Source organism: Platichthys flesus, chromosome 20 (genome assembly GCF_949316205.1).
Source record: "Platichthys flesus chromosome 20, fPlaFle2.1, whole genome shotgun sequence".
NCBI lineage: Eukaryota > Metazoa > Chordata > Actinopteri > Pleuronectiformes > Pleuronectidae > Platichthys > Platichthys flesus.
This window is the reverse complement of record NC_084964.1, coordinates 3,186,951-3,209,154: the sequence shown is the minus strand read 5'-3', so window position 1 is coordinate 3,209,154 and position 22,204 is coordinate 3,186,951. Positions and strand designations below refer to the sequence as shown.

Sequence of the window (22,204 nt, the reverse complement as noted above, 5' to 3'; positions counted from 1 at the left end):
ATTATAGAGAAACCAACAGTTCCCGCAATGAACAAGCACTTTACATGAGAGAGTATATTTTCTCTCTGGACAAAGATAGGTCTGGAGGGTTTAGGTGTGGCACGGGTGTCATTCTCTCATTTAACAGTTTGAATATAAAAATGGACTATTATACATCATTATATATCACTCTGAGGGAATTTGTTACTTATGCTCACTCTAATACCTTTAAAATGATGTTATGCCTGACCTGAATTATGTTTCACAATTGTCGGACCTGAGAGGTCTAAAGCCTCTGCAGTCATTCTTTGGATTAAATGTTGTCTGTTTTGTGTTAGGAGTTGCCATCCTTTCCCTGTCGAACCTTGACAGTCTGTATCCCATGAGGATAATGTACATCTTGTCGGAACTTATAGTGACACAGACTCCTATCTGTTCCCTCCCTTTTGGTATTATACTGAAATGCTTTATTGTCCCTTAAGCTTTCTGGATTGACTTTCAGCAAATAATTGTCTCTGTATACAGATCCATATTGTAATAAACTCATATATTCAAGTACAGACAACCAAGGCTTACAAGTTACAAGTTCATGCTTTTATTCAGTACTGTGAACGTTATATATGAATTCAGCGTTTTTCCTCAGACATCTGTGCAGATGATCTGTCTTCATCAATCACTATATCTCTGTTAGTTTAGGTTCAACATGTCCTATGACTTTTGGAGCAAACACGCACTGATGAAGTTTATATTATGTGACATTGGGTCAGACTGCCATGCACATACAGCGGCACACCAGCATCATGAAAAGGATGTTGCACTTTTTCCATTTCTTGTGACGAGTGTTTTCCTATTTCCCACCTGGACACAGTGTAGCCGTTGATCTGAAGGAACTTGAGGATGTCTTGGGCTCTTTCTCTGTCTTTAGATTTCTCTTTGGCAGTCAGTGTATCATAAGGAACCAGAAGGGGATGGTTTCCTCCACCTGGACAGAACAACACCCCACGAGGATAAAAGACAAAAGAAAAACTGCTAATGTAAAGAGAACCCTTATATTTAAGTTTGTAAAACTAGCTTAAACCCAACTTTGTATATTCATATCCTGATTCAGACAAACTCCTGGAATTCTGACCCTTGCCTTTGTTCCAAGCTAAAGACATCAACATTAATAACTGACAAAAATGGCAGCAAAAGAAAAAAAAAAATATGGGGATTTAGGAAACACAGTGTGAGGATGTGTTAGATTTACCTTTGGCTTCCAGCTCCGTCTTCTTTTCCCTGGCCCAGATATTATGATAATTCTCTGCCAGCAGCTCTGCCATAGACTGGACAAACACAATATAAAACATATGTGACTCTGTTGCACTGCACATCTCCATTCATATCTTCATCCTCCATAGCTTATGGTCTAAGTGCCACAACAGCTCAGGGATCAAACACAGTGAATTTCCATTATTTTGATCATATGCAGTTTATCATTTTATTCTTCAGATGTATACAGTGGCCTACCTGCATGTCTCTGGACAGTGTTACATTACTCATATCAATGGGTCTCGGGCTGAAAGCTGCATTTCCCTCAAAAGATAGCTGTGGAAGAGAAACACACTGAATGCTACTGTCACCTTCTCATGAGGTTTTCTGTATGACTATAATTTCCAGCCAAATGTTTAACTCCTTTGCATGTGAGTGTAATTGTGTGTATGCTGGTGTGAATGTATCAGTGTGTACCTGGCTGGCTTGTGATATCCTCCGGGACTTGTTGTGGAGGCTGGCAGGGTCTCCCTCCCTGATCCTCTCGATGCTCCAGCCCCAAGACAGCATGGTCATCAGAGACTCTTTGACTGACCAGCAGTAGGATTCTTTATCCTACAAGAACACAACCTTATTGATCCATTACAAAGGGTCCGGTGTTCGCTTTGCAAAAGATAACTTCTCAGGATATTTCCAGTGTCATACAGCTGCTTACAGTGAATAATGACAGCATGCAAGTTGCTGCAAAGTAAGTCTATAAAAAGACTTCTACCAATCTATGCCATTAAAATTGTGAGGAAAACAGAATCATCACCTTGCAGCTTTACACAAATTGTGTGAAAAATCACAATCTGTCCTTCTGTTCTACTATGTGCCAAAAAACAGCCAGAAAAGTATATTTGCAGAACATTATGATGTTACAGTGAAGCTGACCTTAGAACATCTCCACTCTTTCATTGTGTCCAATCAGACATTTGTGCTAAATTTAGTCAGAAAAAGTCTATGAACTCTTGGGTTATGACTAATAATGTGATTTATGAGGTCAGAGCCAACTTGACCTTTAGCTTCTGACCACCAAATTTAAATCAGTTAATCCTTGAATCCAAATTAATGTCTGTGCCACAGAAGTGAGACTGACGGCAACCCAATGCATAATGTCTCCAATTCCAGCCGTTGCCAGTGCAGAGAAATAAAAAGAACCACGCAGCTCTTCTGAATCAAGGCTTCAGTTTTTAAACTTCCGGCAATCAATATGAAAATCAATTGACCAAATCAACTCAATCAAATTGGTTCAAACACGAAATCTGTATATTTGTAAAAGAGTGACAAAATGAGCCCTGCTGCACAGGTCCAGTGTTGACCTCAGATACACTTTAACACCTTTAGGTCTTCTTGCCTGTTGCATGCACACTACCTTCTCAGAGAGGCCTTTGTATGGTTTCAGTAAAGTGTGGCTCTTGCTGATTTCACAGAGCTGATCCCCGTACGACCAGCCGTTGGAAAACTGTGCAATACACAGGAAAGATTTGTCAAAAATTCCACTCGCGTGACGTCTTTAAAAAAAATCAGTAACAGGATGACCCCAGCGTTGGACTTGTCACTCCTTACCTTTTCTATACACCACTTTTCATGGCTGTGCTCTGCATATCTGCTGATGAAATAGTCCAGTTTCTCTGGGACAGTCACACTGATGATAACAGAAAAATTCACAGTCACATATGAGGTGTCTCTTGTTGCAGTTTATCAATTTTGCAGTTTATCAATTTTTTTAAGGAATCATTCATAAACGTCTGTTTGTTTACTTGGAAGTGTCTGCAGGCTGAGGAGTGAAGTTTCCCTCTGAGTCCATGGACGATTGTTTCTCCATCATGACCATGTAGTTAGACTCCATGTAATCTGGAGGGAGGGCGCCCGCCACAGCACTGAGACATGGCAGCGCCAGCTTAAACAGCTCCTGGTCATAGCGCTGGATCACAGAGACACAGACAGAGTGTGCAGCTTTACACATTAGACAGCACTGCTTTCCCTGCAGGTTCATCTATAGTGCTGTCAGTCACAGAAGTTTGAGGTGTTCACAGAATATAATGATAAATTCCATTACACGGAAACCATAACAGTCAGAGTGATGAAAAGTAGGTTGCACTACTAATGCCCCGATCTCAGATATGGCTCACCTGTACAACCAGAGGCGGCACAACAGGACTGGCTGTTAACTTTGCCACTTTGTGTTATATGTCACAGGATTCGCAGTGACAGCATGGGGCATTGGGAAAGGTCATAATACCCATATGAACAACTACAGACAGTATTAATGACCTCGAAAATATTTAAGCCTTAGCCGAACCGCACTGATGTCCCTACCTGTGACTTTGACACTCGACAATTTACAAATAACAATAGCTGTACAGCTTGCACAATCCCTCCCCGCTTATAGTATATTTTTAAGTTCTCTATAGTATTTTATATTTTATTTAGGTTTCAACTGTTTTATATTTTTCATATTTATTATTGCACAAACACACCACAGCAAATTCCATGTATGTGCAAACCTTCTTGGCAATAGACCAAATTCCAATTCTGAGACTAAAACGTAACTATAATAACCCTGAGTGACAAATTAGGGGTGTGGAGTTTAAAAGTTACCTGACACTGAATGTCTAAACTAAGAGGTGCCTTGTGGAAAATTAAGTACTCAGTGGTTATATTTTGGGCTTTGAGTCATACTTGGAGACTCAACATTAGGATATATCGGGATCTGCTGCAATCATTTTTGAAACTCGAAACCCCTTACCAATTCATATATTTCCAAAAAGCCTCACCTTGTATGACAGAGCGTCAAATATTCCCCAGAACAGTTTCCTGGAGAGGTGAAGTTCCTCATCTGATGCAGCTCCAAAGTTGCCCCAGCCTCCAACCAGGCAGTAATACTTCCAACAACGCTCGTAGTGATTGGTCAACAGCTTGGGAAGTGAAGAAGGGTTTATAAAACATTTTAACTAAGCTACAGCAAGAGCCACAGTTACAAAGCACTGTCTTTTGACTAAGGTCAAAATGTGTTTTTTTTTAGTGAATATGAGGTACAGTTGCAAAGGAAGTGCACTTGTACAAGTGCATTGTGTTGCTTTGAACTCTTGTCACCTTAACACATGATCACAATATCATGTTGGATCTAAAAACATATCATTAAAAATGTGTCGATTGCAAATGGTAGCATAAAATTATCATTCGTCTTAATATAAGTGCTTTGAACAAGACATAACTGATTTGTTTCTCACCTTCAGAGGCATTTTGGTGTGTTCATTAAGGAGGGGGACGTCAAACACCAGCCTCCTCAGCAGATGCTGCATCATGGAGGGTCTCAGCTTACTGCACATTAAGACAACACACATTGGTTGGCTAATTGAATTGGCATAGAAGAAGCAATGGGGCATAAGCAGTGTCAAAACGTAGTTGAAAAAATGATGAGCTCAACCTGAAAACAGTCACATTATAACACAGAGAAACTGCTGGACTAAAATGCATCGATGGAGGGAACAAGCATCCTGAATGGTTAACTAATGAAATGATTAGCAGCTTAGAGTCAAGTTGAATCCAAAGCAGTTCAGAGTATAAAAGCTATAGTGATGCCCACAAAACCGAGTCAAAATGACTAAAGTCAAATGCTGCAGTGTGCCTCACGCAGGGGAGAGCGTGGCCTAGGGGATAGAGCGGGGGCTCTGCAACAAGAAGGTTGCCGGTTCGAATCCCACTCTATCCCATCTGCATGCCTAAGTGTCCTTGGCAAGATACTGAACCCCTAAATGGCCCCTCATAAAATGCTGAGTGTTCTAAAAATGTAAGTCGCTTTGGATAAAAGCGTCGGATAAATGACATGTAATGTAATGTAATGTCCATGGATTCTCAGTGAATCCAAACTGCAGCTGTAATAAATGGAGTTCAACTACAATCGAAGAGTGCGTTTTACATGCTCCCATCTGATTCTGCCCTCTCCCTCATTTGACACCACTTGTTAAAGTCTATCATTGTTTTCTCAACATCACACACAAGTTTGGTGCGGATCTGTCTCAAGAAGTGGATCCAGGAATTAACATTAAAATGTTTAGGTTAAGGGGACTGGTATGACTGTGTGCAATTTGGTGCGACTCCAAATGAAAAACTGGATACTCTGAATTTAAATGTTGTTTCATGAGGGATCTGTTGGGCCTTGTCTCTAAGTGCCTAGTCCACACTGGGACTCTATTGATGCTCACATACAAATGTCTGAGGTACCACAGCCAATTTAAATTCCAGTCTTACCCACAAACAGCCAGCAGACAGTCCTCTATGGCGTCCCTCTGGGCCTTGGTGAGGCAGCAGCCTTTGGACAGGCGGTAAACCGTGTGAAGAAGGGAGTCAATCAGCGAGGCAAACGGCTCTGTCCCCGCAAACAGTGGCGCGCATTTAGTCAGGAGAGGCAACACGGCTGTACACAGATACCTGTTGAGGGCCAGTGCCATGTCTGTGGCACTGAGAGCAACCTGACACAAATACAGAGACAGTGGAAGAGTTGATGGCAAAAATGAATCTGGTCAGGACACTGTGACTAAAGAGGAGCCAGTTGTGTTTGTGGTTGAGTCTACAAGTTCAAAGTGCTGCTACAATATGAGATTGAACAATATGACAACCCACACACGACTTGGACTAAACATGTTGAGTTTGTCATCATCTGCAGTGGTGCATGAACATGCTCAGGAGATTTTCATGTCTTTTTACCTTTTAGATACTCAGCTATTCCTGGTAAATACGAGGTAGATTGAAAGTGTGGCCTCAAATCAATAAATCAATTGAACCATTGTTGATGTGTTAAAATAATTACTGGTTTACCTTCAAGGAAATGGCAAAGGGCAAACAGCTGATTTAGCTGAAAGAAGTCACAGCTACACACACGCCTAAACGCATGCACGAAAACATGAACATACACACACACACACTTGCATGCACACAAGCGCACAGACACACACAGTGCTCACAGTGTCCAAAGAGGCAGCAGCTCTCAGGTCTGGTAAGAAACCGACTTCCAGCAGGTGGAGTAGAAAATTCTGGTCTTCTATACCATAGACCCGGTCCAGGAACAGCACCATGGCTGCTTTATGGTCTGGACAAAAACCAGCCGACATGTCTGGCTCCACCACCATCCCATCTGTAAATGCACAGGCACAAACACACACATGCACACACAAGGTTACAGAATCTAGATTTTAAATGTTTCATGCACATCGGTTGTGGTTGTTATTGGTGGTATTGTTTACCTTTAGCCAGGTTGGGCATTGAGAATGGGATGTTGATGACACCCACCAGGTCTTCGATGGGAATGAGAGACCTCAGAATGGCCCTGATACGGATCGCTTCCCCTTTACCAGCATGGATCAACTGATGTAGAAGATGGTATTTTAGTGTGACCATTTATGTGTGTGTGTGTGTGTGTGTTTGTGTGTATGTGCGAGCGAGTGTGGTGTCACTCACATGCATCTCAGGAGCGCAGCGACCTAGTAGGTCAATGAGAGCAGCATAGAAGGTCATGATGGCATTCCCCATGTGGATGGTGTCATCTTCCTCTTCTTCCAGCATGCCACTGCTACACACACATCCACACACATAAACAATAAAGTCCCTCACACATTATCTTTTCCCTTCAATCTTGATGATACCATCTGTGTAGTTTGTTGTTAATGGGTCTGGTAGTTAGCAGGGTTACGCAACAACTACACGAGGGATTACAACTAGAAGAGTGCAGTATTGGTCAGATAGGACTCCAGTAAATTGAAGCAGCTTGATTGGACTTAAGGGGCATGTTAGTCTTTGGCAGATGTAAGGACTCTTCTGAATCTTCTAGTTATTGTTGTTTTTCTGATTATTCATATCATGTTATTATTAGTCTGTTGACATTGATATTTAAATCCTTTACTGAATGTATTGTCTAATTTTGTGGAATTCCATTTCAATATACAGTCCTCAAGAAAGCCTCTCTGCCTCCCAGTGCACCATATATTATTTATTATCTGGGCATTTTTTTATGTTTTATTTGATTGTGCTAATAAATAAAGGCGGTGGTAAGCGCTTCTCTTTACATATTTTCACACAAAGCTTCATTCTTTCTCCCTGGGCTGACATAAGACAATTATTAAGGAAATTCACACTAGCATGCTCATGAAGGTGATGAAAGGAGGCATTGAAAGACTTCAGCACACCACAGTTGGTATTATCGATACAGCAAAACCTGGTTTATGAGAGAAGGCTGCTCTCCCACAATTCCTCAGCAAAGCAACATATGACTTACAGTGTTTCTGTCCTTTCTCATGAACATGAATGGACATGCACTTAGCTACTGAGCAGTAATGAGGTCCTCATAAATGTAGACCACGATAAATACAATAGACTGTATAACTGTGAATACTCTGATAACTCATTATCACCGTAACACTGTAAGAGCAAATATAGAGGCGAGAGATGTCTTACAGCGATTTGCTGCTCTCAGAAGTGGGAGAAGGACCATCCCTTGAGGAATCCTGGGAGATCTTAATGGCTTCCTCCATCACTGACAACAATCCATCACCACCCTCACCCCGAAGAGCAGGGCCAAAGCATTCTGGTCGGCGAATCAGAAGCCTCACCACTACGTTGGCGTTCTCCTCCACGCTTTCGCCTGGAAAGGAGAGCGGTAGAGGTGTTTATGACACCATGCTGATTCCAGACACATGCTTCTCTCACAAACAGTCTTCAGTAGGAAATAATTTGAGCGATTATGTCACTTGTGAAAAAATGGAATTGTGAATTGAAAGTGATTCCGTGTTTTCACCGTTGCAGAAAACAGCAAATCGCAGAAAGTCGAGGTAGCGCTCCCCCTCCACAGGGTTCCAGCCGATGTCAGGGTATCCTTTACGCACCAGCATCACACAGCTTTGCAGCCCACAGCCGGCCAGGTACTGCACCACCTGCAGACAAGTGAAAAGTAGAGGTAGTTTTTATCATCAATACCATCTGGACAGTTATGAGAAAAATCTCTGCACAGCTCAAAGGTGTGGCAAGGAAACTTCTCATGAACCCATGGAGTTAGGACAGTTGATTATATTCAGTATTATCAATAGTTATTTGGATAGCCCTTATTTACAAATCACTGTTAATGCCTCATAGGGCTTAACAAGGTGTGACCTTCTCTGCCCTTAACCGTCAGGAAGATTAAGGAGAAACTACCAAAAATACCCCATTAACAGGGAAAATAACATAGAGACCTCAGAGAGAGCCACACGTTAGGGGATCCCTCTCCCAGGATGAAACTTCACTGGTTTATAAAGTCCTCGCAACCAACCAGTGGTAATTCTGGTGTTTAGTGTTTGTGTAAATGTTTGTCACCTCACCTTCTCCAGGTCTGGTTCTCTCAAAGCCAGGGCCAACTCGTTATTATCCATTACGGATGCTGCAGCCACATCGAGAGGAGTAGAGCCTCGCATGGATGGAGATGCTGAGGAGAGGAGAAGACAGGAGAGGAGGAAGAGAGAAGAGGACAGGAGGGAGACAGGAGAGGACAGGAGGAGGGGAGGAGAGGAATTATATAAATATATATAAATAAACAAGGAAGCCAGAATCAGATCAATATAGTGTCCTACAACTGACAACCTTTAAAAGCAGCCAGGACGTGAGAAAGGGTCTTAATCTTCAATTATCTTGTGATCATATTATTATTTGTGTTTGTCACATTATGTTTCCATTGATACTTTCGAATCCAGGACCTATTGTTGCTTCTTGACTTTATTTATGACTCTATCTATTGTTCCATCCAGTATCTTGCCCGTTTGTCCTTTGGATGGGCTACAGCCAATTGAAATATTATAGTGTACCAAAATATTTAATTATTCTATTATTTTTTACACCCCATTTATATTAGTGAGAGAAGGCTGAATACCAGAATTACCTCACTGTATAAAGTTATACACTTCAACAGGACCTCATACTACATCCTATTAAATAATCAATCAAAAACTGAACAGGATTTATTCCAGGGCTGCATTACTTTTAGCTATGTGCACCTAATAAACTGCTAAACGGTGTATATATCATACATCAGTTTTCTAAAAGCAAAGTGGATGCAGGGGACTGAGGAACAACCAGACACCAAGGGAGCAATGCTCCACTTCCCCAGGAAGAGTGCACAGAGCCAGGGCTAGGACCCGGGGCACAGACCCAGGGACATTGGTGGTTCCACTGCCTCAGCCTGAGTCTGCCATCAGGGACAATTTTGGGTTCAGTGTCTTCCGAGGGGGGGGGGGAAACAGAAGCAGCACATACAAGTTACAGCACACACACACACACACACACACACACACACACAATTACCGAGTCCGACGCTGCTGTTCTCCAGCAGGTAGCTGAGATGATCAAACATGGCCTTCTGGTTCTGACGACTGATTCGACAGAAATAACAGAGGAACCGACAACAGTTTGCCACCATTTTAGGAAAAGTTATTTCCTGCAATAAAACACAAACAAGATGTAAAGAGTTATTGCACAAGAATCCCACACACAAGTTGTCCATATGTATTAAACTTTAGTTTAAAAAAAGAGATACAAGTTTGAAAATGCCTGTTTTATACACATTGTGGGGACTGATTGGTGACAGAAGACAAATCTCTTCACAGTTTTGTTGTTGCTCGGGTGCACTGCACTGCACCGATTACAGCTGTTCATCATCCTGGTTTCATTGAAACTATGATCCAGCTTTAGTATGTTAAAACCTTTTTTCCAGCATAAACATTATTCATACCTTTGATTCTCCTCCACTGAGCACGTTGACCATGACCTCCATGACCGTCTCGTGCATCCCCAGAGCTCTCATCAGGTTAGGATGCTGGTAGAACACCTTGTTGTTCATGATATCACTACACAGGAAGAATAACAGGTTGAAAAGTCATTGATACTCTCATCAGGTTTATAACAACTGCCTGACAACTCAGTAAAAATAAAACCACAGCAAGTTATGCTTAAAACCTCTGTGAAGTTAGATTAACAATAACAAGTCATTTGATGACCCTTATCACCCATAAAATAAGGTAACTGTCTTTGAGCCAAATACTAAATAAAAACAGTAACATGTAAGTATACATGGATATATTGAGATTAAGACATAAGTACAGTTTTAGTATATTATTGCATATAGTCATGAGATTACCAGTCAAATGGGCAGTTATTGATTAAGAAGAAAGAAGGAGCAAGGCGCAAAGGAGTAAATCCCCTGAGAATATAAAGCAAAATACAAATATAGTCTGACCGACATGTGTATGTCCTCACCCCAGCCCTCGGATCATTAGTTTCTCCTCCTCTCTTCCCATACGGACGCTCAGCAGAGATCGGATCTGACCCAGGGCAGCCAACAGGTTGATGGTGTCCTCGATGGACACTGAATTTATAGTGTAGGTCTTAGGAAGAGCCCGCACCTTCACAGACAGAGACAAACACTGACTGCAAACTGAACAGGACACTTGCTCATCACTTACTCTAACTTCCATGTTAGGATTTTGGGATCACCAGATCGGTTGCATTGTTTTGGAAAAATTCTCACAATAAAATTGCACACAACCATTCAACATTATTTGATATTTTAGTCATAATAAAGTTACTTATTTTCCTTTTGAATAACAAGCTCAGTTTTACAATGGTAGAGAGCTAAACATCTGGTTTGTATGACACTTGTAAGAGTAAGTATAGTACAGAAGTAGTTGTTAAATATGTGATGACCCTCGATTTGAATGCACACAGAAAACAGCCACACTCACACAAACACAGACACACACCAACCTGTCCTCCAATGCCATCATACTGACGGTGCAGCAAAACAAACATGGCTCTGACCAGCTCTGGATCCTCAATAACTGACTCCTGGGCCCAGCGGACCATCGTATTCGAAATCAACTGCTGCAGCGTACCTGCAGAGACAGAGGGAGACCGAGAGGAAACGAGAGGAAGGGGGATTTAACGCTTTCTCCACTTTCACCTCCCATTTACTTTTAAAACAGCTGTTACAAATAATAAAGTGCAACAAGTTGGTTTTAAACTCAATGATGATATATTCTTACAAACCACAAGTAAGGGCATTAACTGAGACATACTAAAATATGTGGTAGTTCAATGAGAAACACCTCTGAAAAAGTGATTCAACTTTCATATCTACTGTCCATCTGACCACAAGGCCGTAGGTGCATTAGGTAGCAAACACACACACAAGAAGGAGAAAGAGAGAGCAAGAGAGAGACACAGAGGGAGAGAGAGAGAGAGAGAGAGCGAGAGAGAGAGAGAGAGAGAGAGAGAGAGAGAGAGAGACCATATGATGTGTGTTATCTCAGAGAAGGTCCTTGACTTTGCATGCCAACAAAAATGTATAGTTTATGGATAAGATGGTGCGCAGGACTTACTGGGCTTCCTGTCTTGTTTCTCCTTTGGCAGGTTGGCCATCCTCTTCTTCAGATAGGCCACTTTCTCCACCAGTGACAGGAGTCGACCTCGAATGGTGAAGTCACTGTCAGTGTGAATGTCTCTGTCCTCATCTAACTCTATACCTGACAGCATGGAGAAATCAGGGCACAGTGTTTTACTGTGGATACTGTTTTTTTTTTCTTTTCATTTTTTCATAATCATAGACTGCAGTATATAGATGTGTTTGATTAGGGGTTCGGCTTAGGGCCGTTTACCACAGTGTCTCATCAGGTCTTCATGGAAGTCGAGCAGCTGCTCTCGGATGTATTCAGGACAGGGACACTCCTGCTTCTCGTCCTTAAAGTTCAGCAGCATGTTGATCTGCAGGAGCACATGCAGGTGTGACTGTTCACCACCTGATTGGCTGATTTGCAAAGATGCTAAAGATGCTATGCATTAAAATTACAAATGTCTCCATGAGCAGTAGAAGCTAAAGCAGCACAACAAGTAACATTAAATGGGCGAAAACTGGAACTAATATCATCATTTAATGTGAATATGTAGAATATGATCTAGATCTTTATTCAATGTGCGTCCACATGTGTCTTTCTCGGCTGTTCGTCTGTCCTCCTGCCCAGTCTAACTTTACTTCTGCGCTCTTCCTACCTGCTCCTGTGGAGGTGATCTGAACTCTTTGGTCTTCTTGGCGGTGAGAGCTGCGGACATGTTGAGCGCCAGCATCACCTCGTTGTAGCGAAACCGCTGGTTGTCTTGGAGACAGGCCACAAAGTCATCAGAGAAGGCCACCACTGCCTCGATACGGTGACGCACCTGACAGTCACACAGGTACTGCAGCACGTGGCACATCTGCACACAGATGATAGATACATTCAAACTCATAAGATGTTAGGTCAAATACACATTAAGTTGAAAATCTCAAATAGAGAATATAAAGGTATGAAATGTAGGGCAAAGTAAGTCCCTCTGTCATTGAGGTTTAGTGTCTCTGTCATTGAAAAGTAATGAAAAACTTTTACAACTTTTCAAGTTTTTAATTGCTAAAACCGGCCAAGGTATGGAACACCTAAAGCAAAGGTTATGGTGGCCTCATGTTATTGTCAAGGCAATACGTAAGGAATGCCAGGAGGAACTGAAACTGCACTTGTCGTCGGAGGCACACAACCACAGGGCGGTAATTCTAGTATTTTTTGTAAGAGATCAATTTAGCACTGCTTGATTGTAATATTTCTCTGTGACAGGAATTGAATAGTTAAATAGCAATATGACCAGGAATATTTCTTTGGTTTTGCAATAGTTTGTACTTCGTGTTAACTCAAGAATCTAAAATAGATTACGTAAAAGGAAGTGATCATTATGAAACCCATTATAAAAACAATGAATGTCATTTTCATCTCTGTCTCTTTTACAACAGTGGCAGTTCACATACAATCAAATAAATAGATTTCCATCATGCACCTCCAATACATAAGAAGCTCTACAGTAATTTTAGATATTTTCTAACACAATTGCTCAACATAATTCAACATTCAAACCACTACTTCCTCAGGTCTTAGTTGTTCTGCCAATGAGAATGTGTACAGTTGGAACAGTAGATTTAAAGACATGGACTTCATCAACCTTTGTTATTGATGAGGACATTCTGCTTAGAGGGAACAGATTTAACTGCATGGCCAGTAACAGCATGAGAGGACCCATGTGACACAGTACTCTCCTGCTTCCTCTATTTGATTGAGCTAAGGCATTTTTTTTATGACCATAAATCTACAGAAAGTGCTGCTGGCTAAGCTTGTGTTTTATTTATTTTGCCAGAAGTCAGCTGGGTAAGTTATCATCTTATTTACCCAGAAGACCTGTAAATTCATCAATGAAACAACGTTGAATTTATGAAATAGTCCATTTAGATTTTGTGAGAGGTCGCAACCTCTGTTGCATCCTGTTATTTATCCATCCATCCATCTATCCATCCTTCTGTTTACTTAAATTAATTTCATGAAGGTAGAGTGGTGACACTTTCCTCAGAGAAACATGACAAGGGGATGGGCAGGAATTCTTTCTGAATGTTTGTTTGTTTGTTTCTTCAATGTAATTTGGTGAAGATTTATTCAATGTTCTGTTGGGCCTTGACGGAGGTAAACACTCTACTTATTGAAATGCTAAAAATATGTTCAGCTACTTGATTAATCTGCAATAAACTAAATTTATAACTTATGACCTGAGATACTTTACCTGGAGTTTTACAGGCTCTGGCAGCTTCATCTGTAACAGTCCTTCTTTTGGCATGTTCCTCCCTCCATCCTCCCCTCCTTCATTCTCCACCTCCCTCATCTTGTCCATGCGAGTCTCCTCCTGCCCCTCTCGTCTTTCAGAGAACACAGATGGTTCGATCAGGTGGAGGATGTTCTTCAGATCGCCATTTTTGAAAACTCCCATGATGAGCATGGTGTAGAAGAGCTTGATGAGGGGGACAAAGAGGAACTCCGTGCTGCCCCCTATTGGATCCCGCACATGCATGCTTCCCTCCCGCACCGCCTCTGTCAGCATCTCAATGGTTTTAATTTTCAGTATATCTAAGGGGAATTCAGGGCTGTACTGGAAACAGTCTCCTGAGCCACTGCTGCCGTTGTTAAGATACAATGAGCTGGTCCCGCAGACAAAACTCGGAGATGAGAAGTGCATTCTGGGTCTCAAGGAGGTGCTGAGGCCGATTCCTGGCAGGCCATGTTTCTTCTCCTCATCGGGGAACAGGGTAATGCTCTTTGTTTCGTCCGTCATAGGAACAATGTACTCATTGTTCATCATGAGGCGAGCAGTGGCGTAGCTGCACAGGTGGATGTCAATGAGGATGTCGTAGTAGCCCGTACGAAGTAAGCCTGTGGGGCATAGACAGACAGAAAGATCAATGCTAGATATGGGCATCATGGTTCTTTTCAGAGTACTGAATCACTTGGATCAGTACAATAAAAAGACAATCACGTTAAGTGCTTGGCTGCAGCTCAGACTGCAGAGTCCCACTCACTGACCTAAAACGCAGATCAACACTCTGCAGCTCGTTAACTGAAGATGAATAGAGAACTGAATGTCCCACTCAACTCAAATGTCATTTTATTTTATTCATCTACTTTTTTATCTACTTTTCTTTTAAAGTTCAATTTAAAATGATTTATTTTTCTTAAAATCTGTTCTGTTCTTATTTGTATAACATTATAACATGTTTTTTATTGAATCTGGCTGCATTAAAAGCTGCACTTTGAGCTGCATTTGTTGTATGGAAGGTGCCATACAAGTAAACTTTATTATTATTGTAGATGAAGAGAGGACATGAGTGGAGGAATATTAACTTCCACAATCACTCAGGACCCACATTCACTCAGTGACTCAGTCAGTGATTGTACTGACTACACAATCCCACTGATCAACTAGTGACCTGAGAACGATTGTTCATGGACTATATGCAAGTGAGCTCTGAGCTGAAGACTTTGATTAATATTTGCTAACTTAAACAATACCCTATTGTGTAGAACATGTTTATTTTTGGTTTTACTTCCTACATGAGGGCAAGAGAGAGGCAGGCTTGCGTGACTCAGCGACTGAAAGCTGTGGAGTATATGACTGGGTCAATATCAATTAGAGATCCAAGGCATTCTTTCATATTGCAGGGCAGATTCCATCAGGCATTGTAAACTACTACTATGCTGCCTTCATTCTATCCTTAACGTTCTCTACTTTTCCAAACAGTAACGCCGTGTGTGGCTGACTGACTAAAGCTCAACCGAATGGATTAATGACCAGATCGTTTCAGGAAGTGATTCAGTGTAGGGCAGGCATATATAATAATCTTGCTTCTGCTTTGCCTTTCCAGTCACCTTATAGATACATGGTTGACTATGAGTATAGTCATAGAGAAACTGCTACTATTCGTCTACAACAACAACATAACTGTGTACTGTTCGTTTTACACTTTATTTGCCTTCTGAATATGTTGGGATATGTATGGATGGGTCTGGTGAAGCACTACATTTTTCTTCTCGTCAACAAGTCCCATGTGCAGAGCCATACAAACATTGAGTGTCTCCTCCTAACAGGTGTAGTGTTTGTATAAAAAGCCTGATAGATCTGATTCCTCCGAACCTCAGAGCTCCAGCACGTCAGTGAGTCATACTGTTGCACAGGGTGACATGTTCCCTCATCACCATGAATTCACACACGGTAGAATATTTAGACTCAGTCCCACACACAGAGCATCAAATGAAGGTTAATCCACCACTGAACACTTTGGAAAATACTGAGCCGTTTTTTTAATGAATAGCTCTGTGTTGCATCAAAGAAACTGGCAGCCGAAGGTTGACCTGAGGGGATTTATCGTCAACTCCCGGAGTCCATTACCTTGACCACACTTGGGCCAGAAATGCTGTCAGAGCCATGGAGACAGGTGGCCACGCTGCAGCTCACAGCTCCGTGGGAAGAACAGATGGACGAGGCCACAGAGAGGAATCGAGCCAAGTATGAAGACGTGGTGGAGGATTGCTTAAATTGAGGGTGGAATGCACAATGCCAAACCATAGAAGTGGGCAGCAGAAGGTTCACTGGTCAGCCCCTCGGTGAGATATAGACTCTCAGGTGTTCAAAGAAAGGTCATCTTGGTGGAGAAGGCCTTGAGCAGGTCAAGCGATTCAATCCAAGTCTCCCCCAGCCTGCGTGCCGAAGTGGGCTTCGCGGCCGGACGGCTGTTTCATTTGAGAGCGTAGGAATGTGCGATAGAGAAAGTGCTACACATAGATGCACTGCACAAATGTGTGTCGGTGAATTGGTGAATGGCAAACCTGTACTGTAGAGCTCTTTTACCTTGGCAAGACCCAAACCATCCTTTGACCTCAGGGTTAATCACTGATGATGTGTCTGAGTGCATCAGGAGATGTACAATAGATCAAGGGCAAGCTCTGATTATTTTCTGGCTTCAAGTATTTTTTCTAGGTCAGGCTCGATAAGTGATAGTCTTCCTCTGTGCTGGGTGTATTACCTGGCATGTACTTATTCTCTATAGCCTGCAGGAGCTGTGCTTCGTCCACATGAGAGCAGAGGGCATGTGCCACCCGGTTGTTTCCCAGAGCACAGATTGCAGAGTACAGTCTGAGGGTATGGTAGTGAAACTTTAATAAGTCCCTCTGCTCGGACAGCTCCAGGATATCCATCGATCTGTACAACAGGAAAGAGGGGGGGGGGGAGAGAAATGAGTAAGCAGGAGGAAGAAAGTGTGTGTCTCTGGTCGCACTTGTACAGATATCTTTGTGAGAATCATTTTAAGCCTAGACAGAGGGAGGACATTTTGGGAAAGTGAGGTGTTTTTGGCCCGTCCTCACTTTCTGACCCATTTTAAAGAGCGGTTACAGCTGTTGCTGTTGTGTTAGTTGTGATGGTTGAGGTTAGGGTAAGGGACTAAATGCATTAAGCCTCACTACAGCTGATGAAAATCGATGCCATACACACAGAGGACACCAACGAAGATGTAAAGAGAGCTACTAGTGATAAGGGCTGACGCCGGTGTTGATGTGCTGTAAATTAAAACAGTATCTCCTGTTGCGTTGTTCATGTCCAGACATCTTCCGGAGGTCAAGTCTGTTCAAGGTTTTGTGTGTTTGTGTGATCTGTGGGTACTCCACCTGTTCTCCTCGGGTATGTGCAGTGACATGAACTGCATTGGTTCTTTACACTGGACCAACCAGCCATGTCGGTCGTTCACTCTGGATGCTGACACCTGGAGAGATTAACTGTTAGCACTTCACAGGCAGCATCCGTAACATTTTCTTCAAGTTCTTCTGGCCAGCACTGTTTGTCTCAGGATAACCCCAATCCGAGACACGACAGACCCCATGCATACTGTATGTGACAGGCGGGAGATTTCTTTAGTTTTTCTAATTATGCCCAAATCCTTCACATCTCTAACCCAAAATATAGATAAATATTATATATATAAATTATAATAAAGGTAATATAATTACCGTTGTGGCTGTTATAGTGTTAAGTTGTCAAACAGCGCCTTCACAACAAGGGCAATGACAACTGATTCTCCAGTTCAGTTTTCAGCGTAATGAGCTTCACTGAACATTGAATGAACACGTGAAAAGTTGTTTGTGGAGCTGTGTTGTGTTGTTTCAGGGTTTGGTGCATTGAGTCCCGCAGCCAGTCTTTACTTGCTGCTGCTCAATAACTGCTGGTAACTTGTGAATTTTGAGAAAGAAAGCTGAAACGTGCATAACTACAGACAAAGCAAACAACCCATTTCATACAGGCATGTTTACAAAAGACACTGCACTAGTTGTGAGATGAGGCATTTAGTTTCCTGTTGTGCTTTGTATTTGAAGTGAGCTTTTAGAGCTTGAGTAAATACCCTAAATACATTTTCACATGTGCTGGTATTTGCAACTGAATCTCCCTGAGGATACAAGTCTCAGCTTGTTTTGCTTCACCACCTAGTGTGTTGTTGTGAGGATAGAAAGCATATGAAAAGCATCATCAGACTCAAAACAGGAAAAAGCCGGTTATTACCTTGAGGAAGTGGTTGGGAACACGACTCCAAAAAACAGGGGTGAGAAACTGGACATGAAGCCGAGGAGGACACTGAGGGACTGCGTTCTTCTTCTCACTCTTGAACAGACCCGCTGACAGAGGCATCACATTCTGACAGGAAACACACACACGTTATGGAAACACAGAGGATGAGGCTCGGAATCCATTCTGGATCTTCTCTGTGAAACACCATTAAAAATTCCATCATGGTTTAGATTCATATTCCAGAGGAGTATCCCTTCTTCTAGGCAGTGGGTTGACCTGTGATGTCATGGTCCTCCTTATGTCTGAACACTCTAATCCCTGATGTATTTGGGTTTGATTCCTGTGTGTGTCCCTTTGTTGACCTAAATGAATTGAAACTAAGCTCAGTGCTGGATTGCTGACAGGAGAAGGGGCCTAGTGAGAAAAGTGGTCTCTCTACTAGTGTGTCACTGGCAGGCTTTTTTTTACGAATCAGCATCAGCACAGGCAGGGTTCCTTTGTCACTGAGGTCAGCAGACTCCCTTCTCAGCAAGAAACCGGGAGTTTTTGGTAGATCAACGGTACCGCAGTGTGAAAAGAAGTTAGACATCTCTACTGAGTGTGCATCTCAACCTCTGTCAGCTTTAGAGGACAGTTACAACAATACACCAGTTTATTTTGATGATGCAAGAGTATGTGTGTGTGTGTGTCCTCCTTACCTTTATTCGCCCCAGTTCAAACTGGAAGACATTGGGGCTGGTGGCCTTGGCAAAGACTGCAGGGAACAGCTTAGTGCTGGGCTCCACCTGCGGAGACATTGCTTAGTTGACATATGACGCCTTTTCGGTTGTTTCTTTCTCCATATGTTTTTTGTGGATGTAAAAGATCTGCTATGTCTGTGGTAGAGGGAGTTACACTCCCCCAAAGAAAACAATGCTCCTGAAAAGCCTCATTACTTTTCCAGTCAATACGTCTGTGGGGTGTTGTGATATAATGTGACAGGCCAGGGGCAGACACCCAGGGAGCCAGGCACAGCTCCACTAAGTCTGCTTTCATTTGGGTCTTTTCATGGACGGTAAAAAAGTTATTTTCAACAGTTTGTAACGGCTCTGCTCCTCTCTATGTGTCTCTATCATTCACGCTGTGCACTACCAACAGCATTGAGTTAAACTGAGCGCACCCCGCCATATCCTCTGGCTCTCCATACACGTCTATGTTTCTTAAATCTTTGGTTTTTACCCAGTCTGAGTTTACACATGTCACTGTGTGTGTGTGTGTGAGTGTAAGTGTTTGTGTGAGTGAGTGAGTGAGTGTCAGCGCGAGATACAAGCTGAATTATGAATGAACCTTCAGCTATGAAGAAAGATTAGACTCGTTTGAGAAAGGTATTGATCATTATGTGATGATGAGTGTTGATATTGTGGCGTAATTTCAAACATATCAACTTTAAACTGTGGCGGGTCAGAGACGTCAGCTAAGTCTGTTAGAGAGAGAGCCTCGAGTTCTGGGACTAATACACAATAGCTACAGAATTAGAATATAGTAATTTACAGTTTCTAATTCTAGAACAGTGTAAACCACTTATAGTGATCACGTTTGTCCCTTTCATCAGTATAAGTTGCTTCCAATGTACTATAATTAGAATTAGAGGCGGAGACGTCACAAACTTTGACAGAAAACCCCTGCAGAGACTGAAAAGAGGAGCTGTACAATGTTTTATTCTTTCTTTAACATTTTCTGCAGAATAGAACAAAGTGGTATTAAAATAGCCGGTACCAGATAGTTATAGTGTGAGAATCTGAGAATGGGAGCAGATAAAATACATAAAAACAAAGAGAAAGAGGAGGCAGGGAGGAAGGAGGTTAAAGGAGATACAGATGGTTGGATGAACAAAATCTAAGAAAGAAGAAAATAAATAAATCAAAAAACAAGCAACAGTGGAAAAACTATTTACCTGATAATAAGTGGTGAGTTCTTTGCCGTTGGCAGTGAAGGTCAGGAGACCAATTGTTGTGTCAACTAGACAGCCAATCTCTAAGCCGTTGTTGTTCCTCCCCTGGCCAGGACTGCTGCTCTCTCCGGCCCAGACCATGTAACAGTTACTGCGCTTTATACTGGACAACACATAACCACACCATGTAATATTGTAACATGGTAAATGGTCACAGTAGCTCTCAGGATTTCACACAGCAGCATTTGCTTCATAAGGAATTTCAAGACTGCAACACAAAGTGCTGATCTTTCTTATTTTTAATTGGGAAGGGAAGGGAGGCGGTGATGTAAAGGATTAATGAGCTCTAGTAATTTAACGTCTGCATCAACAGCAAAAATGGAAAGATATTAAAATGACTTGTGGCTCAAATAACTGCTTCTGCACGGTCTGGCAGGACAATTCCAGTAAACATGAGATATGATGGTGATGTTTTATATGTTGCCAGATAAATACCAGAGGATCCTACAGATTGTAATGGTCTAAAGATGAGCTAGTGATCACAAGACATTGAGCTGTGGATTGACTGGAACTGGACTAACCTCTCATGAACCTTGCCTTTCTCGTCTCCCAGTGTAACAGTGACAGTTCGGACCTTGTGCAGCTCAAACCCTGGGTCGTACTGATGGAAGTCGGAGGTGACCCAGCCTACCCACACACTGCTGGGCTCTTGACCAGGGAAGATCCGTACTGAGTAGTAGTACTGCACAGAGAGAGGTGAATTACATTTAATCGCACCACCCTCAAGTCACTTTCATGAAGTAAAACATAACATTAAGAAACTGTTTTAAACATTACAAATGGAAATAAAACCTATGGAAACCTTTCTAATTCTACCTCTTGGAGTTGGGAGCTGGTGGAGCATGTACTGTATGTGTGTGTTCAATGAATTTATTTTGTTTGTGTCTGGACCTACAGTGGAAGCTTGCGTGAGGAACTCGTAGTCATCTCGGTAATCGGCCATCACTTCCTCTGACAGCCGAGCAGATGACGGGCAGCTGTTGTCTGGTTTGTTCCTCTTCATCATGAACCTAATGAAGAGCAGATTATCTGGTCTCAGTTCAAAAACAGTGATCAGACTACAATGACAGACGAGTAAACATCCCAGGGAGTTCACCGTTGTTTGAGCTTGGATGGTTTCTCCTGGTTAAAGTCCTTGTGGTTGTTGAATTCGTCTCTCTCGGGTCCGTTAGGACCATTGTGACCATGAGACGACTTCATCAGAACCTCAAAGTCTGATACGGTTTCAAAGTCCTCCAGCTCCTGCAGAACAGACAGTGAACACACCGCACATGCTCTTCATCACATACCCAACCCTGTTCTTAGCATTAGTGTGAGGAAAGGGGTTGTAGCTTGAGCACAGGAGATCTGAGTTCAAGCACACAGTTTGGGCACAAACAGAGCAAATCCAAACACAAGCAAGAGCTATCTGAGTGTGAGTGCTGGGTTTTGAGTGAGAGCATTAAGAATCTGAATGTGAAACCAATAACTCCTGCTCTCAAACTGACTGCTATTAACAAATACCTCGATCACAACTGTTTTGACACGGCATCACACGTTACAATGGATCATTTGATACACATCAGTAGCAGCACTGATAGATGGACTTCAATTGAGTGTCTATGCATGTGTATATGTGTGTGTGTGTATGTGTGTGTTACACACAGAATCTGTTACCGTCTTGGGTGAGAAGAGGCTGCCATTACTCCTGGATCTGGAGAAGGACTCTGCACACTCTATGGGCATACTCAGTCTGTAGAAAGTGATGTCAGTGTAACTGTTCTGTGAGCCAAATGACCTCTGGGTGACCTTTAGGCATGGACAAATCTCCACTGTTCCATCTATCCTCGCCACCTGGAGAGAAAAAGAAAGGTTCATGTTTTCTGTCTCAATTAGTTCTGTCTTTGCCGAACCTAAGAGTTTGTTTGTATTCTGAGCCGTCTTTTGTTGCTTAAAGACTAAAGTAGTCAGTCCTGCTTTGACCAACTGAGACAG

The 22,204-nt window shown here is 42.3% G+C and overlaps 1 protein-coding gene across 1 annotated transcript in view; it reads right to left on the bottom strand.

The window, feature by feature from the left end:
• LOC133931767 (ryanodine receptor 2-like) overlaps positions 1–22,204 on the bottom strand; it is a 109,924-nt gene that overhangs the window by 50,849 nt on the left and 36,871 nt on the right. Inside the window, exons 31-63 of the mRNA XM_062378721.1 lie at positions 21,887–22,063; positions 21,327–21,472; positions 21,126–21,240; positions 20,752–20,912; positions 20,174–20,333; positions 18,939–19,025; positions 18,235–18,366; positions 17,349–17,443; positions 16,709–16,884; positions 13,918–14,561; positions 12,337–12,537; positions 11,946–12,051; positions 11,670–11,813; positions 11,056–11,183; positions 10,549–10,694; positions 10,025–10,139; positions 9,598–9,730; positions 8,622–8,725; positions 8,063–8,198; positions 7,723–7,909; positions 6,730–6,838; positions 6,516–6,636; positions 6,237–6,406; positions 5,524–5,744; positions 4,503–4,593; positions 4,047–4,187; positions 3,030–3,193; positions 2,836–2,914; positions 2,642–2,731; positions 1,705–1,842; positions 1,486–1,563; positions 1,226–1,301; positions 838–961 (exon numbers count right to left, since the gene is read on the bottom strand). Of these exons, the coding sequence (XP_062234705.1) occupies positions 838–961; positions 1,226–1,301; positions 1,486–1,563; positions 1,705–1,842; positions 2,642–2,731; positions 2,836–2,914; positions 3,030–3,193; positions 4,047–4,187; positions 4,503–4,593; positions 5,524–5,744; positions 6,237–6,406; positions 6,516–6,636; positions 6,730–6,838; positions 7,723–7,909; positions 8,063–8,198; positions 8,622–8,725; positions 9,598–9,730; positions 10,025–10,139; positions 10,549–10,694; positions 11,056–11,183; positions 11,670–11,813; positions 11,946–12,051; positions 12,337–12,537; positions 13,918–14,561; positions 16,709–16,884; positions 17,349–17,443; positions 18,235–18,366; positions 18,939–19,025; positions 20,174–20,333; positions 20,752–20,912; positions 21,126–21,240; positions 21,327–21,472; positions 21,887–22,063 (4,895 nt within the window). The remainder of the gene's footprint in view (positions 1–837; positions 962–1,225; positions 1,302–1,485; positions 1,564–1,704; positions 1,843–2,641; positions 2,732–2,835; positions 2,915–3,029; positions 3,194–4,046; positions 4,188–4,502; positions 4,594–5,523; positions 5,745–6,236; positions 6,407–6,515; positions 6,637–6,729; positions 6,839–7,722; positions 7,910–8,062; positions 8,199–8,621; positions 8,726–9,597; positions 9,731–10,024; positions 10,140–10,548; positions 10,695–11,055; positions 11,184–11,669; positions 11,814–11,945; positions 12,052–12,336; positions 12,538–13,917; positions 14,562–16,708; positions 16,885–17,348; positions 17,444–18,234; positions 18,367–18,938; positions 19,026–20,173; positions 20,334–20,751; positions 20,913–21,125; positions 21,241–21,326; positions 21,473–21,886; positions 22,064–22,204) is intronic.